The following is an 18312-nucleotide window of genomic DNA, read 5'->3' as shown; positions in this document are numbered from 1 at the left end:
CCAATAGGACGTCTTGGTTTGAGAACCTCCCTCCCCCCTCAAGCCCCTCGAGTGAATACCTCACAGAGTTGCTCGATGGCGACAGGTCGGGTAAGTGAATGTTTGGCTACTTTTTTTGTGTCTTCCCCTCGATGAAATAAAGCTCCAAAGTGGTTTTTAACGTGAGATATGCTTATAAGGCGCGCTTGTGTCACCGCCGAGAGACGTTAGCGAGGTTGTCAAACGGTTGTTGAGCCTCGAACGGCAGATTGACCGTCGTTCTTTTTTTTTTTTTTTTCTCTCTCTCTCCCACTGCCTCGCTTGGCTTGTTTTTGTCGCTGACAGCGATTCAAATGTGGCGACGAAAGTCATTCAATCGGTTCGATCCAATTGACGTCGCGTGTCCCGGATGTCATTCATTATCAAGTGGGCCAGCGAGCGAGGTTGCGTCATGTCTCAACTTGTTGACATTCTTTTGTTTACAGTGAAAAGGCAGCAAAAAAAAAAAAAAAAAGATTAAAAAAAAAAAAGCTCGACACCCGCACTTTTTCTATTATCAAAATACTCGCTTGAAAAAGTGTCTTAACAGAGTTGACGGTCAGATTGTGCTAATTGGCGTCTGACGAGTGTTTAAGTGGCACTTTGGCAGCTGTTCGTCGACAAGGCTGCGCAGTTGGGAATGAATGAGCTCTGGTGCGCATGCGCAAGAAAGCTCGCAAGTTTATCAACAAGGCCCGCACGCAGAGGGTCACGTGACCGCCCCTATACGTTCACCATGGGGATTGAGAGACAAAGGAATCCCCCCACCCCGCGCATCATATTTTATTTTTTTTTATTCATGGTGGCTGCAGCACAATTCCAATTCAATCGGTTTTTACGCTTATGTTTTATTCAGAATATTGACTTTAAAAAAAAAATCACTTCTCATAACATGATGAATTTAATCTTGAAAATAGATGATTTTTTTTTTTTTTACTAGAAATTAGGATTCTCACAAAAATATAACAACTCTTGAAAATAAAAAACTTTTTTTCCCCAAATTTTCTTATTCTTTTCAAAAACACCGTTATTAAAATGATAGCAACTCTGTATTAACTCATTCACTCGCAGCCATTTTCACATTTCGCAGTCCCGTTCGCTCCCGGCTGTTTTATTGGATTTTGACTGATTTTGCAAGGCCCACCGAATATTGTGTTCTTTTGCTATAAAAGCCTGGAACCTATCAAAAGAAAGATTAAAGTCTCTTCTTTCTACCTGTTTCCGTTTTGCAGCAATTAGTATTAGAAGAGAGCTAAGTTTCATCAGTTTTCACAAATCGATTCAAAATTGTAAGTAATTGAGCTTTTTTTCTAGATGGCCCTGGTTGATCTCCTTTGCTCTGCTGCCACCTGCTGGCCGTTTGTGTAATAACTACCATTTCTGCAACCGTTCTTTGCAGTTGAGAGGCTGCATCAAAGCCTTCTGTATGCTCTAGCATAAAAAAAAAGTATAAATCCGTCTTTGGGACACTTAGAACATTAAAAAAAACGTATTTATACTTTATTGGGAGCAAATGAGTTAATTTAAGCAACACACGGCAACTAATGTAATAGAAACAAACGCAACATGATGCGGAAAAAGAAGTATTGTAGTTCTACATTTTCACAACTTTGTCATTTTTTTTTTTTTTGGCAAAAAGCAGGTCATGTGATGAAGATTGCGAGGACGGAATCCGAGTGAGTTCGCCAGCATCCTGTTAGTTGAAGAAGAATCAGCGCGTCGTTTGCGAGAATGGACGAGATGTACGATCCGCTCAAGTGCAACGAGGACCTGCCGTCCTCGCCCGGCTGCAACATGGACTACGGTAACGGAGATGTCAGATCAGCCGCCCTTTGCGTGAAGATTAAACGTGCAAAATGCATTTTTTTGTTCTCGTTTTTTTTAAACAATGAAAGTTGTTAATGCTAATATGTAATGTGAAAAGCCATTGACTAGAAAATGAAAATTAGCATAGATGTCACAGATAATATAAAGCCAAAAGCATTTTCAACCAAACAATGAAAGTTTGCTAGCTTAATGCTAATATATAATGTGAAACGCCATTGACTAGAAACAAAAATTAGCATAGATGTCACAGATAATATAAAGCCAAAAGCATTTTCAACCAAACGATGTCATTTTGCTAGCTTAATGCTAACATATAATGTGAAACGCCATTAGCTAGAAAACAAAAATTAGCATTCAACCAAACAGTGAAAGTCTGCTAGCTTAATGCTAAAATATAATGTGAAACGCCATTGACTAGAAAACGAAAATTAGCATAGATGTCACAGATAATATAAAGCCAAAAGCATTTTCAACCAAACAATGAAAGTTTGCTAGCTTAATGCTAATATATAATGTGAAACGCCATTGACTAGAAAACAAAAATTAGCATTCAACCAAACAGTGAAAGTCTGCTAGCTTAATGCTAAAATATAATGTGAAACGCCATTGACTAGAAAACGAAAATTAGCATAGATGTCACAGATAATATAAAGCCAAAAGCATTTTCAACCAAACGATGTCATTTTGCTAGCTTAATGCTAACATATAATGTGAAACGCCATTAGCTAGAAAACAATAATTAATATAGATGTCACAGTTAATATAAGCATTTTCAATGAAACGATGAAAGTTTGCTAGCTTAATGCTAACATATAATGTGAAACGCCATTAGCTAGAAAACAAAAATTAGCATAGATGTCACAGTTAATATAAGCATTTTCAACCAAACAATGTCATTTTGCTAACTTAATGCTAACATATAATGTGAAATGCCATTGGCTAGAAAACAAAAATTAGCATAGATGTCACAGTTAATATAAGCATTTTCAATGAAACGATGAAAGTTTGCTAGCTTAATGCTAACATATAATGTGAAACGCCATTGACTAGAAAGCAAAAATTAGCATAGATGTCACAGTTAATATAAGCATTTTCAACCAAACAGTGAAAGTCTGCTAGCTTAATGCTAAAATATAATGTGAAACGCCATTAGCTAGAAAACAAAAATTAGCATAGATGTCACAGTTAATATAAGCATTTTCAACCAAACAATGTCATTTTGCTAGCTTAATGCTAACATATAATGTGAAATGCCATTGGCTAGAAAACAAAAATTAGCATAGATGTCACAGTTAATATAAGCATTTTCAATGAAACGATGAAAGTTTGCTAGCTTAATGCTAAAATATAATGTGAAACGCCATTAGCTAGAAAACAAAAATTAGCATAGATGTCACAGTTAATATAAGCATTTTCAACCAAACAATGTCATTTTGCTAGCTTAATGCTAACATATAATGTGAAATGCCATTGGCTAGAAAACAAAAATTAGCATAGATGTCACAGTTAATATAAGCATTTTCAACGAAACGATGAAAGTTTGCTAGCTTAATGCTAACATATAATGGGAAATTGTATACACACGCTAACAGAAATTACGCTAATTACAACCCTTCAAAAAAAGAAAGTCTACTTTAACACAGACATCCAGCGCATACCGCTAAATCTGAACGTGTACTCCTCTAAATTCAATTCCTCTAAATTTGCTGCCAAACGTGCAGACGACATGCCGGAGTTGCAGGCGGTGGAAGAGGACCAGAGGTCCCCCAACTTGTTCCAGGTGGGCGCCGGAGTGTCGCACCAGGAGACGAGCGGCTCGGCCAGCACCAACTGGCTGGCCGAGCTGGCCAACATCGCCACCAGTCCTCAGAGCCCGCTGCTCAAAGACGCCCCCTATAAAAGGTTTGCAACATCACCTAACTTTCCAAGTTTGTCAGATTTGTGTCACTTTCTGGCAAATTTCTGTCAGATTTTTCTGGTCCCCCCAGATTTGTCTTTTTTCGTTAGTATTAATATTATTATTATTATTATTTTTTTTTTTTTTATGATTTTTCTTTTGATTTTTTTTTTATTAAAAAAATGTAAATTAAATGTTTCTTTTTAATTTGATTAATTTTTGGGCAGTAATTATTTTGTCCATTGTATGAGTTCAGTTTTGTCAAATTTCTGTTACTTTCTGGCAAATTTTTGTCAGATTTTTTTTCTTTTTTTTTTCTTTTTTTTTACCTAGAGTTGTCTTTTTCTTCTTTTTTAAATTTAATTAATTTTTGGGTAGTAATTATTTTGTCCATTGTCGTAGTTCATTTCCAAGTTTTGTCAGATTTCGGTCACTTTCTGGCAAATTTTTCAAAATTTTTTGGGGTCTTTTTTTTTTTTTTTTTTCTCTCCCCTAGATTTTTCTTTTTCTTCTTCTTCTTTTTTTTTTTTTTTTTTTTTTAAATTTAATAAATTTTTGGGCAGTAATTATTTTGTCCATTGTAGGAGTTCATTTCCAAGTTTTGACAGATTTCTGTCACTTTCTGACAAATTTTAGTCACTTTTTTTGTCTTTTTTTTTTTTTTTTTCCCTCGATTTGTTTTTATTTTTATTTTATTTTTTCAGATTCTGCGCAGTACCTCATGTATTGTCCTTTCTTGGTCTTCTTCTGTGATGACGTTTGCCAAAGTATCTTACTGGTTTTATCCATTAGCACCACCAACTGATATTCTAATATAAGGAAACCAATGTGAATTGATGTTGGACAGAGGTTAGGTGGCGCCATCTAACGGCGGGGGTCTGAACTGCACTCAAATTTTTTGCTCATATCTCAAGTCCAAAAAAATTATTATTTTTTTTTGGCATCCTTTTGCTTTTATGTCAGCTCTCATACAATAACGCACGCGTACCTAATGAAGTGTCCGCCAAGAGCACGCGCGAACGTTTGAAGCGTGAGCGAGGAAGTGGTTTCAACTTCTTGTCTTTGTTGCGCTCTTCCCTCCCTCCAAACGGCAGATCGTCTCCAGTCCACATCTTTGGCACCAGCAACAGTTTACATTCCTACGCCCGTCCTCCTCTGGCCAGCAGCGCGCCCAACCCCTCCAGAGGTCACCTCAGGGAGCGCAGGCGTGTCCGGGTAACTCGCGCTCGCTCCCGTCGTGATCACATGCTGGCGTCCCGTCTCGCGCTTTTCGTTCACGCTTTTCTTGACGCGCGACAGGCCAGCAGCGAGTCCGAGTCGGGAGTTTTCTCCATGTCGTCGTCCTTTTCCGATGACGAGGACATGGCCTGGTCTCATTCGTGGCCCTCCACCGCCTGGCACTGCTTCCTGAAAGGTCGGTCCGAGGGGGGAAATCGGGGGGGGGGGGGGGGGGGGGGGGGGCGTCGGAGCTCCGTCGATATGGCGGCGAGACGTCTTTGTTCGCCGAGCTGCTCACTCGACCAATGACAGGCAGTTTGCAACGGGCGGAGTCCAACCCAAGACACGCTTGGGACCGCCCCCCTCATTTGAGTCACATTTCCACTTGGCAGTACGGAGCAAAACTGCCAAAATTCAAAATAAATGACTAAATAAATAAACAAATGACTAAAAGTGAAAATACAAATGAATATAAAAAATATATAATTCAAAAATTCAATGCAAATGTATTCATTTTGTATATATATTTTTGCTCTTTTAATTTCCATTTATATTTATTTTTTTGCATAAAATTTTCGAATTATATATTTTTTTATATCCGTTTATATTATCACTTTTAGTCATTTATTTATTTAGTTTTTTTATTTATTTTGAATTTTGGCAGTTTTGGTCCTGCATAGAAGACGATGTCGTCTGTCTATATGTTATGTTGAAGTCGTAATTGTTTTTGTGAGTCGTTTTGCCCAATTTTTGTCAGATTTCTTTTTACAATTTTCTTTTTTGTATTTTTTGTATTTTTATTTTTTTCAGTTCCGTCAAATTTTGTCAGCAGTTACGTACCCTAATTTTTATCATGTTTTTGTTAATTGCTTTGCCAGACTTTAGGAATTTTGTCGAAATTATTTTTATTTATTTATTTTTTATTTAATAATTTATAAAATAATTTTTGTCAAGCGTTTTATCTATTATTTTGATTTTTTTTTTCTCCAGATTTACTGGTATATCGTTGACAGGCTCGCCAGATTTTAATTAATTAATTTTATTATCTCGATTATTTTTTGTCAAATTTCTTTTTCCCAATTTTATTTATATTTGCATTTTTTTTTTTGTCAAATTTTGTCAGTAGTTTTCATCTCAAATTTTTATCAGGTTTTTGGCAATTGCTTTGCCAGACTTTAGGAATTTTGTATGAATTATTTATTTTTTTTAAATAATTTTTAAAATAATTTTTGTCAAGGGTTTTATCTATTATTTTGATATTTTTTCAGACTCACTGGTATATCTTTGCCAGGCTCGCCAGATTTAAATTAAGATTTGTATCCAATTTTGGTCCAATTTATTATTGAGATTTTTATGCTCCGTTTTTTTGATTGTGGCAATTTTCCTATATTTTGCCTCATTTTTTTTCCTGTATTGTCAACATTTTTCCTTTCATTCAATGTTTTCCCCTTTTGCACAAACTAGTTCGTTGCGCACCTCAAAAGTAACGTTCAGTACTGCGAGAACGTCGTAAACGGAGGACCCCCTTTATACGAATAATTCTAAATGTCTTTTGAAGTAGACGAGACACATAACGGAGAAGAATTTTGTCGTCTCAGGAACCCGCCTCCGCTTCCACCGCGGCCCAAACGTGGAGTGGCAGGAGGCCGACGAGCTCGGGGATTCTGATGACGATTCCGACGACGACGGAATGATGCCGACTTCCACATCCTCACTTAAGGTTTGTCGACGACCCCCCAAACCCTCACCGACTGCATCAAAGCATGTCTATGACAGTGTACTCGGGATGACCACAAGGTGGCAGCAGTGTGTTCTTGTTAGGATGCGACCACAGTGAAAAACTGATTTATTTATTTTTTATGCCACTTGACTTTAATCATCTGTTACTAATTTGTCAGGTATATTGTTGTTGTTTTTCCCCGTCAAAATTTATCCGTTTTTGTCTTTTTTTTTCTCTCTCCAAGCATTAACAAATTATTTTTAAAGATGAGTGAATCAATCAGATTTTTTTTTAAATTAAAATAAAATTATGACAAGTAACAGGATTTTTTATTTTTTTTTGTAAAGATTGCTTTCCCCAGTTTTTGTCAGATTTTTATGCAGATTTGTGACATTTTTGTGCATTTCTTTTGTAATATTTTTTTTCTTGTTTTACATTTTTTGTGTCAGATTTTTAAGACCATATTTTTATCCTTTGTTTTTCTTTTTTTACTGGAAATTGTTTTTGGCTTTAATTAGAAATTTTTGTCACATTTTAATCATTCGCCAAATCTTTGCCATTTTTGTCACTTGTTTTTATTTACTGATCCATATTTTTTTGTCGTGTTTTTGAGTCTTGATCCGTCCCCTTCCCACATTTTCAGAGATTTGGCTCCGAGGGTTTGAAGCTGATAAGCCGCGAAGAGACGTTGTCTTACGGCCAGGCCGTCCTCAAGCTCACCTTTGACCCCGGCTCCCCCGAAGACGGCCTCTTAACCGCCGAATGCCGGCTGGACCACCCCTTTTTCGTCAGGAGTAAAGGTACGGGGGACCGATGGCTCGTTTGCAAGAATCTCGAAGGTGTGCTTTTAATTTGCCGTCCGTCTGCGTCGGCAGGGTGGGCCTCCTTTTATCCGAGCCTTACCGTGGTGCATCATGGGATTCCGTGCTACGAGATGCAGCTCGGCGACACGTGCCTGCCGCCCAACCACCCCGACGCCATCAAATGTGACGATTCGGTGGTTTTTGATACTTTTCGGAGGTACGTGAATGTCTGTGTGTGGTTTTAAAATGAAATGCTCAAGGTGTTTAGTTAATTACAGTCAATTAATTACAGTAATTTGCATTAGTCGTGGCTTCCTGCGAGCATCTGAGTTGTGACTAAACAGGCCGGAAATTTCACACCGAAAAAAGGTTTGTAATTGCTTGAAACTGCCAAAAGATGGCAGCAGAGTATAGAGGACCAAAACTGCCAAAATTCAAAATAAATAAATGGCGAATTAAATACATGTCTAAAAGTGAAAATAAAAACGGATATAAAAATATAATTAAAAAATTAAACACAAATGTATTCATTTATTTACATCTTTTTTGCTCTTTTTATTTTCATTTATTTTTTTTGTATATAATTTTCGAATTCAAAAAAATTCTAAATAAATGACTAAAAGTGAAAATAAAAATGGATATAAAAAAAATATAATTCAAAAATTAAATACAAATGTATTTATTTATTTACATATATTTTTTCTCTTTTTGTTTCCATTTATATTTATATTTTGGATCTAATTTTCAAATTAAAAAAATTCTAAATAAATAAATGACTAAAAGTGAAAATAAAAAGATATAAAAAATATATAATTAAAAAAATATATCCCAAAAAATAAATAGAAATGGAAATAAGAGCAAAAATTAAAAATAAATGACTAAATAAATAATGACCAAATAAATAAATGACTAAATAAATAAATGACTAAAAGTGAAAATAAAAAATATAATTAAAAAAAATTAAATACAAATGTATTTACTTATATATATATATATATATATATATATATGTATTTTTTTTTTGCTCTTTTTATTTCCATTTACAATATTTTTTTTAATAGAATTTTCGCATTATATTTTATTGTATCAATTTTTATTTTCACTTTTAGTCATTTATTTATGTAGACATGTATTTATTTTGAATTTTGGTAAGTTTTGGTCCTCCATAACAGGTCTGAATTCACTTCAACATAATTCCTTGACACAATATTCCACCAGATGGCGCCATCGTAATACTGTGATTGCTTTGACCTGAGCAAAGGAAAAAAAAAAAAAAAGTGAACAGGGTGGATTAAAAGTAGGATTGGTTTAAAAAAAAAAAAAAAGTTTTATTATGTGGTGTGCTGTAAGATTTTTCTAATTATTCAGTCATGGTTGTTTAGAAATCCAAATCTCACTTAAGAATCCCTGTGACGGCTCAACGTGAATGTGTGTGTGTGTGTGTGTGCGTGCGTGCGCGGCAGTTACGACTTCACCCCGCTGGACTCGTCGGCCGTGTACGTCCTGAGCAGCATGGCCCGCCAGCGCCGGACCTCCCTGTCCAGCTGCGGCGGCGCCACCAGCCCGGACTGCGACAAACTGGAGCGCTCCGCCTCCCCGCAGTCGGCCGGCGGCAAGTCGGGCAGGGGCCAGGCCTCAGGAGGGGGCGGGGCCGGCGGCGCCACGCCCACCAAATGCAAGCGGCCCATGAACGCCTTCATGCTGTTCGCCAAGAAGTACCGGGTGGAGTACACGCAGATGTACCCGGGCAAAGACAACAGGTGTGCGCTCGTAATCAATGATCCTAATTTGAATTTTTTGATAATACTCTAAAGTTGAACGTGAGTTGAATTGCGTGGATGCTACTACTATTTATTTATATTTTGTGCATGAGCATTACTAAACACCAACAAAAGGAGACTACGCTAAATGGTTAGCAATAGCAATTAGCATTATAACGCTAACAATTACTATTTAAGGTAAACAAACACTAACCACCATTTAGTTCACATACACATCAGTATAACTACTATTTATTTATTATCTTTTGCGCTTCAGCATTATTAAACACCAACAAAATTAGCATATGCTAAAGGGTTAGCAATCGCGATTAGCATTAGCATGCTAGTGATCACCATTTAAGGTAAACAAACACTAACTCATTTAGTTGACATAGACAACGTTATATTTTCATGAGTTGAATTGACTGGCTATAACTGCTTATTATTTATTATCTCCTGTGCGTGAGCATTATTAAACACCAACAAAATTAGCCCATGCTAAACGGTTAGCAATTGCGATTACCATTAGCACTCTAGTGGTTAACATTTAAGGTAAACAAACATTTCGTTCATATAGACATCATTATATCTAGATGAGTTGAATTGACTGGTTATAACTGCTAATTACACCAACAGAATTAGCCTATGCTAAACGTTTAGCAATCATGATTAACATTAGCCCGCTAGCGATTACCATTTAAGGTAAACAAACACTAACTACCATTTATTTGACATATACATCTGTATAACTACTATTTATTTATTATAACACCAACAAAATTAGCCTATGCGAAACATTTAGTAATCACAATTAACATTAGCACGCTAGCGATTACCATTTAAGGTCAACAAACACTAACTACCATTTATTTGACATATACATCGCTATAACTACTATTTATTTATTATCTTTTGCGCTTGAGAATTATTAAACACCAACAAAATTAGCATATGCTAAACGGTTAGCAATCGCGATTAGCATTAGCATGCTAGTGATTGCCATTTAAGGTAAACAAACACTAACTACCATTTAGTTGACATATGCATCGTTATATTTACATGAGTTGAATTGACTGGCTATAAATGCTAATTATTTATTATCTCCTGTGCATTAGCATTGTTAAACACCACCAAAATTAGCCTATGCTAAACGGTTAGCAATCGCGATTAGCATTAGCACGCTAGCGATTACCATTTAAGGTAAACAAACACTAACTACCATTTAGTTGACATATGCATCGTTATATTTACATGAGTTGAATTGACTGGCTATAAATGCTAATTATTTATTATCTCCTGTGCATTAGCATTGTTAAACACCACCAAAATTAGCCTATGCTAAACGGTTAGCAATCGCGATTAGCATTAGCACGCTAGCGATTACCATTTAAGGCAAACAAACACTAAATATCACTTAGTTCACACGCATTATTATAGCTACATTGCATATGTATGTATCTTAAAAGTCGCTTACAGGTAATGCTTCAAAAATAGTCAATGAGTACACGACTGGAGCTGCTAGCTTTAGCTACAATGCGCTAAATCATTTTCTGATGGTGGCGCAGACAAGGTTCCGGCGGAGCTTCGAGGCAGCCATTTTGAGTCGACCAAGATTTTTATTTTTTTTTTGACCAGCCTCTGACTTCCTTTTCTCCCTTCCAGAGCCATTAGCGTCATCCTGGGCGACAAGTGGAAGAAAATGAAGAGCGAGGAGCGGCGCTTGTACACCATGGAGGCCAAAGCGCTGGCCGAGGAGCAGAAGCGCCTCAATCCCGACTGCTGGAAGCGGAAAAGAACCAACTCGGTAAGCACGTCGCTCCAAATTCAGTCGCCCTGACTTATGATGAGTGCCCCAACTTACAAGCGCTTTGAGTTACAAGTGTTGCACGTTGTAAGTGGAGTGAACAAAGGAGTGCTGTAATGCCCTCACATGTGGGCAAGGAGAACCACAGTTGCCGAGGCACTTTCAGCTGTTTATCGAATATTTTTATAATCGATTTGTCTCGTGATTATTCAATCGATTAACCGACTAATTGGAGTCAATTTAATTTAGCATTAAACTGTATTACAAAAGCATTTTTTTCCCGATTACTGTTTATTTGGTACTTCCTTTTCATATACCGGTAGTTATTTGTAAAAATGGGATTTCTGTTGTATTATGTTACCAAGTCAAGTCAAGTCATCTTCATTTATAAGATAATCATTCTTCTTTCATGAAGGACTACAGAAATCTGTGAATAATTACTGTTGATAAACTGAAAACAGAGGATTTGGACCATTAAAAAAAAAAAAAAAAAAAAAAAAAAACGGCTCCATACGATTACTCGATTATTCAAGTAGTTGTCGACTAATTTGATAATCGATTACTTGTCGAAGAATCTTGACAGCTCTAATGCCACTGCTTAACGTCCAGATGCTCACATGCACACTAATTGGCCAATGGTCACTCACTAGGCCACGCCCCTTGAAGGCACACATCCACTATAAATACTCCAGTATATAGTGTTTGATTACACTTTATAAAAATCTGGAAAAACTATTTCTTTATATCTTATTACGTTTTTATCACAATGCTAAAAGGAATACCTTGACTCATTGAGCCATTTTCAGCAATAAAAAGTTAATAGTTTGTCTATAATTAACTCATTTGTTCCCAAGAACGTATAAATACGTCCTATTTAAAGGTTTAAGTGTCCCAAAGACGTATATGTTTTTTTTGTTTTGTTTTTTTACGCTACAGTACGCTACCACAGTTGAAAAAAAAACTGTAGTTATTACACAAACGGCCAGCAGGTGGCAGCAGAGTATAAGAGATCACCCAGGGCCACGTTGGGGAAAAAAGCTCAAATCTATTGAGAATTGTGAGTAATTGAGCTTAATTCAACATGGCCCTGGTTGATCTCTTATACTCTGCTGCCACCTGTTGGCCATTTGTGTAATAACTACCATTTCTTCAACCGTTCTTTGCAGTAGAGGGGCTGCATCAAAGCCTTCTGTATGCTCTAGCATAAAAAAAGAACGTAAAACACGTATAAATACGTCTTTGGGACACTTAAGACATTTAAAATATAACGTATTTATACGTTTTTGGTTGCAAAAAAAAAAAAGGCAATTTGTAAAATTCATACCCGTTAAAGTAATTTGGGGAAAAGACCTGCATTTAAATATATGTGAAGACAAAAAACAAGAGAATGGCCCTGGTTGATCTCTTATACTCTGCTACCACCTGTTGGCCGTTTGTGTAATAACTATCATTTCTTCAACCGTTCTTTGCAGTAGAGAGGCTGCATCAAAGCCTTCTGTATGCTCTCGCATAAAAGAACACAAAACACGTATAAATACGTCTTTGGGACACTTTTTAAAATATAACGTATTTATACGTTTTTGGTTGCAAATGAGTTTAAAAAAAAAAGCAATTTGTAAAACTTTTCACTGCTGAAAATTGTTCAATGAGTCAATATTTTTTTTTTTTTTTTTTTAATTAAAAGAAGAAAATATGTAGTTTTGGTTTTGGAATGTGCAAATACAAATTGAAGCCGCGTCTTGTGATGTGAACAGGGTTCCCAGCAGACTTAAGACGAATCCCCGCCCCCTCCCGGCTCTTTGGCTCGCCTCTCTTTCTTGACGGCCGACGGTGACTCCGCCCACTCTCGGAAACCCTTCGAACGGAAGCGAGACGAACGTTGGCGCGTGGCCACTAACTCAGTGCGTATATTTTCTTACTCTATCGCTAATGCAGAACGGACCTTGTTATTCCTCTTTTTGGTCGGAATGGTTTGATTTCATACGGAAAAAAAAAAAAAAAAGTAGCCTGTGGTGCTATGTACACTTCACGATAGCGAAAGACAACACGTCTATTTATAATTGTGTGAAAAAGGGGGCGACGTTTCTCACTCAGTTGTGATATTTTTCAGGATATTGCACAGAAACCTTTCATGCCTTTTTGATGATAATGTCGTAGAAATGGATTTCAATATCTCTCCCCCCACCCCCGGGATCTGTAGCCAACTTTTTTTTTTTTTTTTTTGCCATACGTTGATCAATGATCAGTTTACACTCAAGTCACCCGAGCACGTCAGACCTTTTTTTTCGCTGGTCAGTGTTCATTCCTATTGCACTTTATATCATGTTATGAATAAAAATATATGTAATCTTTCAAACTATACGAGCCTTTGTATTCTGGAGGAAATGCGTTTTGTTTGCGCCCACTTTGGAGTCGCAATAATGTTCCGAATGTTGTACAGGTTTCACAGCCCCAGGAATTGCACAGAATATTCTTGTATCATATTATAAATAATTTTTTTTGTAAAACTTGCATCGTCTCTCGTGTGCTTTGTGTTTTGTTTTTTTTTCCCCTCGATACGAGTTGATCTCATTTCCTTTTTTTGTTGGTCCGTTAGACACGCCGCAGCGGGCAAAGTGTTTTGGAAAGAGCAAATGCAAGATCGCTTAATGCTTCCAAGTCAATTACACTTGCAAAGTGTCTTTTATTTAATTCTCCGCTATCTGCGGCAACATAAAAAAAAAAAAAAAGTGCAAGCAGCAACTGCACTTAAGCTTCCATTTCGGACCACCACGTCACATGGGGATGAACCGAGGACACAAATCAGTTGTAGGAGTGTGATGATATCGATACCGCGATAAATTGTGATACTTTTTCTGCCGATAGTGTCGATACATCGAAGCAAGTATCGCAATATTTGTAGTTAATATCGCAATTACTTGGCGGGCCACTAGGGGGTGCGCCTCATAAGAGTGGTGGGGAAATGGAAATGGATTTATTTAGATTTTTTATTCTTTTTTTATTTATATATATTTCTATATTATATATATTTATATATTATAGTATGTGTATTTATTTCTATTATTTTTATTATAATGTGATTTCCTATTTTTATGATTTATTTTTAAATTATTTATTGATATTTATTTATTTTATTTTTATTTATTATTTATTTGTATTATGATTAGTTTTATCATAGAAATATCATGGATTCATTACCTGAGCAATATATCGATAACCGCGGTATCGTCATATCGTGAGATAATTATTGTGAGGCTTGTATCATCACATATCGTATCATATCGTGAGGTAGCCAGAGGTTCACACCCCTAATATATATATATATATATATATATATATATATTATTTTTATCTGTAATCTTTATTAAAACAAAAAAACATTATGTTTTGCTGGTCAAACTTGGCAGGAACAGATTTTGATCTGACCAACCAATTGGAGCTCAAGAAACTGATGACGTCGTTATTGGCACGTTTTGCTTTAAACCAATCAGGAAGGTATAAATAAAATGCTGATGTTTATTATTAAATGCTATACGGTAATTATTATTATTATCAGCCAGCTTTCTGTTGTCCTTGTGGGATCTGACTAATAAAATAGCTGCAGAACTTGTGATTTTTGAAGGTAGATTAGACAGCACGTGGCAACACATTGTGGATGAAATCTGATTGGACAAAAAAAAAAAAGGAACCAGACTGCAGTGCAGCAAAGAGAAATATTACCATATGTGGAAAATAGGCTGTTGTGAATAAATGAATAATATTTATTAAATAGCACGAAGTTATTTAAATTCTAAGATTTGCTCCACTGAATAGTATTTAATGAGTCAAATATTTCGAATTTATCAATACGCAACCGAGCACCCACCCCAACTGCCATTCCCATTGCTACAGGCAGAGGGCGCAATTGTTCAGTAAAAGTGCAGCACTAGTCGTAAAAAAATGACTGTGCTATTTGATTGAGTGTGGCTCGCCAAATGACGAGAGATCAATGCCATCAATCACGAACGTTGCACCCAATCAAAACAACTTTCAAACTTGTCGGCCTCCGCGGTTGCTGCTGCTGCTGCTGCTGCTCTGAAAATAGCAACGCGCTGATATTCGTCAGTCTGCGTCGAGTCATCATGGCCGCTCGCTCGCTCTCATGAAATAACAATGATCAACACCCCGCAAGCCTTTTCAAACGCACGAATCTAATTATAGCCCATATCGGAAACACAGCGCTCCCAAATGAGCCCGCTTGAATACTTTATGGCGTATTTCAGGCAGCGCCTCTCAACGGCGCTCCATTTTGGAAAAGGGCAACTGTGAGAACTGGCTCATTACTCACTAATCCATATCCCCCTTGTCCTGTCACGTGGCAATTCACTCACAATGGGATGGTTGTCGACGTTCATGTCGCGTGCAATTTTAAGAAGAAGGCCAGATGAAGCAGGAGGACCTGGAGGAAAAACACACACAACATAAACAAATCCAAGTTGGAAGTAAGTAGCGTTATTTCGATGGCACCTTTTACGTGAAAGTCCGGTGTCGGTGTAAGATATGATCGGGCTGCCAGATTGTATCGGGGTCGCCTACCGATGACGTCACGCTACAGGATCGTCCGGAAATTGTCCGTTTACAATTGTTCAAAATAACAAGATTTATGGACTAAAATAAATGACGTAATGACGTAAATAAACCTAAAAATCTAAAAGCATGATACTTTAAGAATGAAAAAAAAAAAAAAAAAGATTGAAGCGCCTTCGTGCTTGCCGGTGACGTCAGTACAGCGGCGCTATGTTAGCTTCGGTTTGGTTTCTATTTTTTAACTGTTCACAAATCAATCACAATAACAAAAAACAGTCTTCATGACAATACGAACACATTACCAATATAAACTCACAATATTTGTCACCTCTGAGACAATTATTTTGTGTATTTATCTTTTAGTTAAAGTATTTTAGTATATTTTACGTTTATCTTCATAGGTTCATTTACGTTTTTACAAATTCAGTCCGTAATTTTTTTTTTAATTTCAATTACATCTTTAATATTTTCTTTCCAACGTTTGACGTCACTCGATAATTTCCAGCCAATCCTGTAGCGGGACCTCGGCAACACTCAAGACAAGTTGAGGAAACGTCTGCGTAGCATCACGTCAAAAGTCAGGCCTTCGAAATAAAAGCACTCCAGTATAACAACAGTTTCAGCACACTTTCTTTGGGCATTTGATGGATTACTAAGAAGTCACACTCAATTAATTGTGCTTGTTTATTGGGTGTGATTGCAAACAAGCCACCATGTGGCCCAGAGAAATATTTTGCGCTTTTGTTTTGAAAGTCTCACTTTGGACAGGATATTCGCTAATGCCGCGCTCACTGGTCAGTACACCAGCTGCCATGTGTTTAACATTTCATTTTTTTGCACATTGATTCCGGGAAATAAATGGCCGAGTGACAAGTCACTTTTTTTTTTTTTTTTTTAACTTTTGTATGAAAACCGAGCAGAAGTGTGAAAACTGGGACAAAATACAGACATAAACATATCAACTGTACAGTGGAAAACAGCACTGAAAGGACACACAAAAAATAATGCTAACAATTAAATAATGAAAACAATGATTTGATTTTTTTTTTTTTTTTTTTGGTTTTGGTTAAGCATACCTAACACAGTGGTCTCTTCTCTTGTGACAGAACAGACTGGACGCAACAGATTTCCGTAGTAATAATTCATGATCAGATACTCTCAGCTTTCTTTTGACGTCTATGGTCAAAATATTTTTCAAATGTTACATTGAACTCTTCTCAAGTGGTTCTGGAACGTAACCTGTGCGCAAGCGGCGTGAGGTTAACTAGGCCGCATTTCCCCCATTGGGGTTGTGTGTATGTAAATATGCTGCAAACTATATTTAGCTTGTATCTTGCCCTTCTCATTAGCGATGCAGTAATGAGACCGTTTCGGCCTCCCCGACGGCAATAAATGACGTTGGCATTTTTGCAAATTCGTTTATTGAAGCGTGCGCCGACGCCGTGTGTAAGCCGACAACGCCGTCTGCCTTGACCTTTGCGTTCATTAAAATAATTCTCAGACGTGATCGCCGGAAGGGGCAAAAAAAAGTGAATCGGATGATTGGTTTAATCTTGCTTTGACACATTCCCACTTATGGACAATTTTTAGAGTCTTCCCTGAAGCTAACGTGTGTTTTAGAATGTGTAAGGGAGCCGCAGAACATCCAAACTTGACACCGCACGGTGTCCTATTGGTTAGCCTTGCATTTCTGAGGTTCCGAGTACGAATCCAGGTTCTGGATCAAAGACTCGATCGATGGACGGAGCACAACAACAAAAGTCAGGCACCATGTTGGAACATTTGACATGTTGTTCGTCTTCCAAGCCACCAGAGGGCGTAGGTTGATTATCAGGTCACAATCTCAACCATTAGCTTAAAACAGGAAGTGCCCCACGAGGCGGTTTCTCTGAAAAAACGGTTGCGCTGAAGTTCTGTAAGTAACATTTTATTTCTCCATTTTCTTTTAAATGTCTTAAATTCTTCTGTTTTTTATTTTTAAATGTCTTAAATTCTTGCTTCGCGATGTTCAAACCAACACGTCATCAAGCTGTAGTTAAGCTAATTAGCATAGCATAGCATCGCTACACAACAGTCAACGAACATTTAGTCGGATCCTGTTTAATTTAAAATGGTAATTTTTAATGTCATGTGTATTCATTTGTAATATTTCTCTACGTGTCTCATTGAGTATGTGTTGTATTTTTGAAATATGAGGATGACGACGTCGTCACGTGAGCATCCCCCCGCAGACGGCGCCGTCCTGGTGAGTCAGCATTTCTCAGTCAGTGCTTGTATTTCACTAAATCGATTCTTGTTGATTTTATTGAATAAAAACACTAGACACCATGAGGGAGAAAACACAACAAGGTCCTTGTTTTTACACAGCAAAACGTTTTCAACATGTTTTTAAGACAATATCGGTGAGTCAAAAAAAAAAAATGTACAAGGAGGCATTTGGCTAACTTCCGTCGAGCTGTGGGACGTTTTATAATCCCCAATCAAATCTTTCCTCCCCGGGAAGAAAATGGATGCACGGATGGAGAGAAAGAGGGATGAGTTGAAAGGAACACAATAAGAGCGGAAAGAGGGAAAGTGTGCGCCGGAGAAGAGATGATCGCTTGCCGGCTGCCACCGAAAATCACAAGCTGCACCTCAATCAAGACTTCCTAATTAGGGGCAATTAAGCATTAATTGAGCGAGTGAGACGGCAGACGGCT

The 18312-nt window shown here is 37.1% G+C and overlaps 2 protein-coding genes and 1 long non-coding RNA gene across 17 annotated transcripts in view; 2 read left to right on the top strand and 1 right to left on the bottom strand.

The window, feature by feature from the left end:
• Positions 1-41: 41 nt before the first annotated feature.
• Positions 42-13558, top strand: hbp1 (HMG-box transcription factor 1). Of its 3 annotated transcripts, none has more exons than XM_077517662.1 (11): positions 42-90; positions 1658-1822; positions 3567-3747; positions 4837-4957; positions 5042-5156; positions 6559-6680; positions 7324-7480; positions 7556-7700; positions 8947-9243; positions 10906-11047; positions 12802-13558. In XM_077517662.1, exons 2-11 carry the CDS (start codon positions 1750-1752, stop codon positions 12817-12819), a joined length of 1371 nt encoding a protein of 456 aa, XP_077373788.1. In that variant the 5' UTR covers positions 42-90; positions 1658-1749; the 3' UTR covers positions 12820-13558. The 3 variants fall into 3 exon arrangements, with proteins under 3 accessions (XP_077373788.1, XP_077373789.1, XP_077373790.1); XM_077517663.1 differs by having other exon boundaries at positions 60-90; positions 1661-1822; XM_077517664.1 differs by lacking the exon at positions 42-90 and adding an exon at positions 139-161 and having other exon boundaries at positions 1661-1822.
• Positions 8517-15650, bottom strand: LOC144016471 (uncharacterized). The gene is made up of 3 exons (XR_013282917.1): positions 15554-15650; positions 15418-15485; positions 8517-8734 (listed from the first exon to the last, which is right to left on the bottom strand). It is a non-coding gene; the product is annotated as an uncharacterized LOC144016471 (long non-coding RNA).
• The window catches only part of LOC144016468 (G-protein coupled receptor 22-like), a 66303-nt gene continuing 63155 nt past the window's right edge, over positions 15165-18312 (top strand). For 6 of the 13 annotated variants that reach the window (XM_077517657.1, XM_077517655.1, XM_077517659.1 and 3 more), the window contains exons 1-2: positions 17219-17528; positions 17810-17858. The gene's annotated coding sequence lies outside the window, so the exon portion shown is untranslated. Of the gene's footprint in view, positions 15529-17210; positions 17529-17567; positions 17727-17781; positions 17859-18312 lie in introns of those variants that run through there. The other 7 variants (XM_077517649.1, XM_077517645.1, XM_077517648.1 and 4 more) reach the window with 6 other exon arrangements.

The sequence above is a fragment of the Festucalex cinctus genome, chromosome 3 (assembly GCF_051991245.1).
Source record: "Festucalex cinctus isolate MCC-2025b chromosome 3, RoL_Fcin_1.0, whole genome shotgun sequence".
In the NCBI taxonomy this organism is placed as follows: Eukaryota; Metazoa; Chordata; class Actinopteri; order Syngnathiformes; family Syngnathidae; genus Festucalex; species Festucalex cinctus.
This window is presented reverse-complemented; position numbering and strand designations above follow the sequence as displayed.

Bases quoted from the DNA above. Each gene is read 5' to 3' on its own strand.
- hbp1 (XM_077517662.1), top strand. From the start codon at position 1,750: ATGGACGAGATGTACGATCCGCTCAAGTGCAACGAGGACCTGCCGTCC. The intron at 4,958-5,041 runs GTAACTCGCGCT...GACGCGCGACAG, and splicing joins GGGAGCGCAGGCGTGTCCGG to GCCAGCAGCGAGTCCGAGTC. The intron at 6,681-7,323 runs GTTTGTCGACGA...CCACATTTTCAG, and splicing joins CTTCCACATCCTCACTTAAG to AGATTTGGCTCCGAGGGTTT.